This window comes from Sminthopsis crassicaudata, chromosome 4 (genome assembly GCF_048593235.1).
Source record: "Sminthopsis crassicaudata isolate SCR6 chromosome 4, ASM4859323v1, whole genome shotgun sequence".
NCBI lineage: Eukaryota > Metazoa > Chordata > Mammalia > Dasyuromorphia > Dasyuridae > Sminthopsis > Sminthopsis crassicaudata.
In genome coordinates this window covers 6,246,907-6,253,903 of record NC_133620.1, presented here as the reverse complement: position 1 = coordinate 6,253,903, position 6,997 = coordinate 6,246,907, and the positions used below count along the sequence as shown (strand labels likewise).

At 54.0% G+C, this 6,997-nt stretch overlaps 1 protein-coding gene across 1 annotated transcript in view; it reads left to right on the top strand.

Moving 5' to 3' along the window:
* CTH (cystathionine gamma-lyase) overlaps positions 1 to 6,139 on the top strand; it is a 29,014-nt gene extending 22,875 nt beyond the window's left edge. The window contains exons 8-12 of the mRNA XM_074265646.1: positions 392 to 544; positions 1,121 to 1,242; positions 2,238 to 2,290; positions 4,661 to 4,799; positions 5,547 to 6,139. Of these exons, the coding sequence (XP_074121747.1) occupies positions 392 to 544; positions 1,121 to 1,242; positions 2,238 to 2,290; positions 4,661 to 4,799; positions 5,547 to 5,555 (476 nt within the window). The 3' untranslated portion in view covers positions 5,556 to 6,139. The remainder of the gene's footprint in view (positions 1 to 391; positions 545 to 1,120; positions 1,243 to 2,237; positions 2,291 to 4,660; positions 4,800 to 5,546) is intronic.
* The last annotated feature ends 858 nt before the right edge of the window (positions 6,140 to 6,997 follow it).

Sequence of the window (6,997 nt, the reverse complement as noted above, 5' to 3'; positions counted from 1 at the left end):
CTTCTAATACATTCTGGCTTGTGTCCATGAGCCAGTTTAACCTCTCTCTCTGTGTCCCAGACAACTGAGCCAGTCTCCATTAGCAGAGGGAGTTTCCTATATTTATGAAATCATAGGATGAACCAAAAATAGAGCATCTATGAATTTCTATCTTTTGATAAAAGCAAACGTTGCTTTTTAATGGTCTTCCATGTTTTCTGGTGAACCTTGAGGCAAAGCTTTGTTCAGAGCAGCTAATGGCATTTTGGGAGGTTCCTCGTCACCTCTGCCAGTGGTTTGTGTCCGCCCTTACTGAAGTTTTAGTTGAGCCCAGTTGGGTTGGTGCTGATGGGATCTGACCCCCAAGCTCCAAGTCACCTTCTCTTATTCCTGGGCTCTCTTCCCCTTGTAGCCCTCGGCGCTGTCCCGTCACCTTTTGATTGTTACCTCTGCCTCCGTGGTCTGAAAACTTTGCAGATCCGAATGAAGCAGCACTTTGCAAACGGCCTGGCGGTGGCCAAGTTCCTGGAGGCGAATCCTCGGGTGGAGAAGGTCATTTATCCTGGTGAGTTGTTGTGCCGGCGGGGCCTTCTGCCAATCGAGTCCATCCTGGGAGGTCCCCGAATGGCTGTTTTCTTCCCTGTGTTGTTGGTCTCCTTTTATGGGCAGATAAAGATGGGTGACCTTTCCTATCTCTAAAACTGGCTCTTCTTTTAAGTCTTACAGATTGCCAGCCATTTCCCCTCCCTTGGGTTTTGAGCTCTGACCTTATAGACGTGAATGGATGAAAAGTAATAAATAATTCAAAAAGTAATAATAAATGATAAAATCCCTAGCAGGCTGGCTCCCTTTCCCCTGACTGGCCCACAGCCCCCGGCCTTCCTTGCTTGTGGCTGTCTGCCCGTCCCTCTGCCCTGTGGCTGGGCGATCCTCAAGGAAGCAGCCCCAGGTGCTCGTCCATGATAGACAGAAAATGGGCTGATGGTTCTCGGGATATCGAGTGTTGTCCCAGGGCTCCTGGGGGGCTCAGGTGAGATCATATGTACAGTGTGTGACCACATAGAGGCCGAGTGTCCTTAGTTTGGATCCCGAGTTCCATCCCCAGTGCTTTTCAGTAAGACGTCCCCCTTGCTGATCGCAGGTCTGCCGTCTCATCCTCAGTACGAGCTGATTCAGCGCCAGTGCACCGGGTGCCCGGGGATGGTCACCTTTTATATCAAGGGTGAGCTTGCGCATGCAGAAGCCTTCCTTAAGAAACTAAAGGTGAGGAGGTATCGACCCGGCCCGCACGGGTGGGGTTGGCGGACACATGCCAGTCACCGGGGGCAGCATGGCCTGGCAGGCAGAGAGCCAGGCAGACCCTCCCTTTGTGGCTGGGTGACCCTTCCTGAGTTGCACAGTTGTTTCTGATGAAATGATGTTGAGAAAAAGCACTGTGTAGCTATTACATATGTGATGAATATATGAATATATGTGTTACATAAATATTATCTATAATGTACATATAAGTAGAATTCTCCTCTAAAAAGAGCCAAGTAAAAACAACTCCTTTACACAGTATCATCTTTATAACAAGGTAGGTCACGGGATCCTGCATCGGAACAGATTTCAGAGGCTCACCTCCTCATAGATAAGAAAACTGGGGGAAGTGATGTGACTTCCATCAGAAATAGACAGTTGAATTGTCCACAAATAGAAATGAGACTTGATCTGGGGGTGCCCTGACTCCCAAGCCCCAAACCCTTTGTATCTCAGAAGTTGAAATGTAAAGATGTTGTAAGATTATTTTTTTTAACATGCCCATAGCAGAACAGAGAGAAGCCCAGGATTTAGTGTTCTGGCCTTTACAGTCCGCAGATAGACCATTATAATAGAATAAGAGAAAGCAAGAGCAGAAAGTTCTGGTGTTTAGCTCCTTTTCCAGAAGTGTATTTATACATGAAACATTTCTTCATTGTAGCTGTTGGTTCCTTTGGTACTGCATTGCAGGACGACCCGATCTTTTCCTGCCCTGATGTTTGAGACGGTGGCAATGGGCAATGGGCAATTGTTAATATATTTTGAAGTGTGGATTATCACTGGCCATGAAATTCCACGTTGATATCCTCATTCTTCCTTTTTCTTTTCCTGGACTGACTGGGATCCTCCCCAGCCCTATAATGAAACCCAGCTATTTTGGGGTTTTTTTTGGCCTTTGTAGAAGTTCTCAAAAGTTCTAGCTACCTAAAAGACTTCACTTTTGCTGTCTTTTGCTCTAGATTTTCACACTGGCTGAGAGCCTGGGAGGATACGAGAGTCTGGCCGAGATTCCGTAAGTGGCTTTCAGTTCTTAGTTACCTTGAAATCCTTTTCCTCCCTCTGCCTTCAGCACATTGGACAGCACTTGGGATGCTTCATAAAGCCTTGTGGATTGGTGATGAGTGGTGGCAAATGGAGCCAGACTTGCGTTTATAACTGATTTTCAATAGAGGGGAGACACTCAGGATCCAGAGAGTTGCTTACAAAGCACCTTCCTCCTAACTCGTTTTTATGGAGCTCAAAATTGGGCAGACTTTGGATTCTGGCCTTTCTTCGTGTCATGGGATCCTAGATTGGGAGTTGGAAAGACTTGAGAAATTCGGTTCTGTGTCAGAATTTCAGATTTGTAAGCTGAGGCCCCAGGGGCAAAGTGATTTGCCCAAACTCAAGGGAAGAATTCCCCTTGTTCTCTTGTCCAAGCAGCACCTGCCTCACGTTTTCTTGATGCCATTTCCCTCCTCCACCTCCCATCTTGCACGCTCCTTTAGAACAAAGAAGAAAAGTAAAGGGGGAAGTGGAGAGGCCAGGCATCCCGTCTGGTGGGCGCACACCCCTCTTCCTGGCCGAGAAGGGGGAGGGCCCCTCATGGCCTAGCACGTCTACTTCTTCTCTGTGGATCGGCTCTTTGGCCCACCCTTCGCTTCACTCTGCATCATTGATCTTCGGGTTTCTCTTGGTTCTTCAGATTTCTTGCCTTTGCTCTACACTAATGTGTACGTTCAGATGATCAATGAAAGTTTATTTAGCATCTTTAAAGTTGTGTGAGCCCCTACAGAGAGGGATCTGCAGGTGAGGGTTAATCTGGGAGTGACGGGTGGATGGGTGGTGCAGTGGGTAGAGCGCCACCTTGAGCTCTCCCTGTGCTTCTGAGCAGGCCCTCATCCCGGTTTGCCTCAGTTCCTCCTCCGTAAAGGGAGCTGGAGAAAATGGCCGACCCCACCGGGGTCTTTGCCAGGAAAGCCCAGGTTAGTCACCGGAGAAGACTTTGTTGGCTTAATGGGCCAGAAAAGGGCCGGGATCCGAGGCTGGCAGCTCCGGGGTTCCCCCTCCCGTGGCGCCCGCCCTCGCAGCTCCTTTTCCAGGCCTCGCTTCCTTGCCTGGGTTTCAGTCCACTTGAGTCTTTGCCGGCTTCTTTGCCTTTCCGTCCCGCACAGTTTATTGCAGCGGTGAGGAGCCGCGGGCGGCCCCCCCTTAGGCCGTCTCCCCTCAGCCCTAGTGTGAGGGGCTGCCTGCAGCCCCCCCCACACTGCGGCCTGACCCTCGTTTTGGTAGCTGCAGCCGCTGAAGGCCCGCTGGGTGCAGGGCTGCCCCTCCCTCATGTCTGCTTCCCCCTGTGGACCGGAGGGAGCCCCATCTCCCCCCCAGCTCGGGGTCCCCGAGGACGCTCCCTTGGAGCACAGCCACGTGCTCCCCAGGCTCGGCCTTAGGAAGGGTCCGGCTCGGCCGGGCCTGGTCTCCCCCGCCGCCCCTCCCCACCTGGGCCTGCCACAGCTCTGGGAATACCGGGGTCCGTGCTCCAGGGGAACTGCTCAGGTCCTCCCTTCCAAAGGATGCCTGCTAGTCAGCCCGGGGACACAAGGGGGCGCCCTCAACACGGGAAATCAATGTGTGTGTGAGCTTCCCCAACGGGGTCTGAGCAGGCGAGCTGCTGGGGAAGAGCTCCCGTCCCCGAGGGGGGGGGGGGGGGGGATTCGCGGCTGTGTGTGTGAGCAGACAGGCAGCATTTACACTCACAGTATAACATATCAGTATATATTGTGTATATACACACACACCACACACATAAACACACACACACAAACCCCCCACATACACACACACACACACACTCACACCCTCACCTCGCTCTGTACACAGACACACACACACTCACACATAAACACACACAAACCCCCCCACACACACACACACTCACACCCTCACCTTGCTGTATACACAGACACACACTCACCCACACATAAACACACACAAACCCCCCCCCACACACACACACACTCACACCCTCACCTCGCTCTGTACACAGACACACATGCGCGGCCATGCTGGGCCCGCCCCCGAGCACCAGATTTTAGAGCTTGGCAATTGCCCCATTGTTGTTTGGGTAGTGCTAGAACCCGGGCTCTGGCCCGTTCTGCCCAGATGTTAGCGGGGTCAGGGGTCACTAGGGCCCTGTAACTTCAGGGTCACCACGTGCCTCACTGGGGCTCTCAGCCTATCCAAGGGCACTGCGATTATCCCCTTTTTACAGATGGGGAAACCGAGGCCCAGGGAGGCTGGAATGGAGCCACTGGCCCTGCTTTCACTAAGCTCGGCTAGGCGGGGGCTAGGTCGGAGGAAGGGGGAGGGAGCCCCCCACGTTCACTGTGCCGCCTTCCCTCGCCAGGGCCATCATGACTCACGCCTCGGTGCCAAAAGAAGACCGGAAGGTGCTGGGAATAAGCGACACTCTGATCCGGCTCTCGGTGGGCTTGGAGGACACTGACGACATCCTCAATGACCTCGACCAGGCCTTGAAGGCTGCGGTGAGTTCTGGACCCGCCTCTGCTGGGCTGCCGCTGTCCCTCCCAGCTCCGGAGTGGGCCCCGGAGGCTAGAGAGGCCTCCTCTCCCCCCCTCCCCTTTCCTCCTCCTTTCCACACTGAAGTGAGCCATGGAGGCCTCTTGGATGGTATCAGTGGTTAAAGCCTGGGGCACTTTGGGAGCAGCTGCAGACCTCCTTCCTTTGACCCTCATGGTCCCCCTGGAGGCCAATGCTGTCACTCCGCCCATTCCCCAGATGGGGAAATGGACGCTCGAAAGGTAGTGACTTCCTTACGGCCAAGTGCTCATGGACACTCGAGGCAGGATCTGCACCCCGTTTCCAGCCCTATTTTGACATTGCCTCTGGCCTCTGTGTGAAGTCTCAGTTGGAGGGAGGGTGAGAGGGAGTATCTGGTGGAAAGCAGCTCACTGCACTATGGCCACCACAAGCCAACCCTGGGCCCCTGTGGCCTCCATCCCTGTGGCCTCTGTCCCTGTGGGCTCCATCCCTGTGGCCTCCAACCCTGTGGCCTCCATCCCTGTGGCCTCCATCCCTGTGGCCTCCAACCCTGTGGCCTCCATCCCTGGGCCCCTGTGACCTCCATTCTCGGGCCTCTGGGGCTTTCATCTCTATGGCCTCCATCCCTGGGCCCGTGGGGCCTCCGTTCTTCCTGCTCCGTCCCTCCTGTTGGTCCCAGCACGGGCATGCAGCCCTAATGCTTTGTCTTTTTGTCTCCTTCATTAACGCAGTGCCCTTAAACCCCCCCTCCCCGCCCCCCATGACTCTGGTGCCGGGATGTGCTCCTGAGGGCCCAGACTCCTGCGACAGCCGCTGCTCCCGGGATGGACGACTGCCGAGGCCACCGAGGAGCCTCCCGGGACTTTCTCTTGAAGAGGAAGTGTCCTCCTCGTCGGGCACCTCATTCGCTTCTGTGCTTTAAACTTTAAATGATCAGACGTTCCGGTTTGAGGCGCTGCTCTCTCCCCTCTGATTGTGGCATTGCGGCCCGTTTCTGCTGACGCTGTTCCCTTGATCGTTCGCACTCTCACTTCTGGTCCGAGGGGCCGCGGTGGCTGCTGCCATCTTGCCCCTTCCTTTTGGCCTACAATGTCTTCTCATCCTGTTGACTCTCTGACGGTTCTTCCCTGTCTGACGGCCTCCGGAATCATCCCGGCGACAGCTGGCTCTGCTGGCCCACCGCGGCCTGGAGCAGCCCAGGGTTTACAGAACGTGGCCAGGACACCGAGATCAGATACTTGACACCATAATGTGAAATTCTGCTGGTTTTCAATTGTTTCTTAAAAATCTTGTTTTTCATTTTAATAAATCTCCAGAGCATCCATGCCTTGCTTTGCATTTCATGTTGTTATTGGGTGCGACGAGCCCAACTTTGCCCCAGCAGGCTTCGGTCATCAGTTTCCACAGGCTTGCCATTCTCCTAGAGACGGCTATTTTCATAAAAAGAACCTGGGTCCATCCTGACCCGCTTTCCTGGCTTTAAGTTAAAGAATACTCAATGTCGTCGCCCTCTGAGTCTCCCCACTTCTCCCCCCTTCACCCCCAGAGGAATAAGCTTCTTGGGAATCAAAGCCGTCACCCTGACAGCGCTGGCTAAAGGTGAGGAAGCTTCGGGCTCCTTCCAACTCGCTCCAATTGGGCTCGAAGCTCCTTTCAGAAAGGAGCCTGTTACATCTTTTTCTCATTTCTGAGATCCTTCTGGCCAGGAGTTCAAGCCTGTCCACTCCTCCTGTGTCTACTTTCAGCGTCTTGTCTTAGATCCTCCCTCTTCCTTCCTGTTGAAACTGAGCCTAGAATATAAAGCTCAGGATCCTGCACCTTCCAGGAGGAGCCTTTTCCCAGCAGGAGGCAGCCTTCCTCCCCTGGGCCAATTTTTTCCTTGCCACTTGTCCCTTTCCTGGTTCCGCTTGTCCCTCTCCTGGGTCACTTGCCCCTTCCTTGGCCTGACCGCTTGTCCTTCTCCTGGGCCGCTTGCCCCTTCCTCGACTGAACCCAGCAATGCCCACCAGGCTCCTTGGGACCCTCTTTCACTGGCCAAATATGCAAACTGGCCCCTTCTCAAACGTGGAGCTCTCGAAGAGCTCCCTGAGGGGCTGAGGGACTTGTCTGGGGTCTCTTAGCCAGGGGTGACAGATTGGCTCACTACCCACTGCACCACCCTGCCTCTCAGGGGCTGGTAATG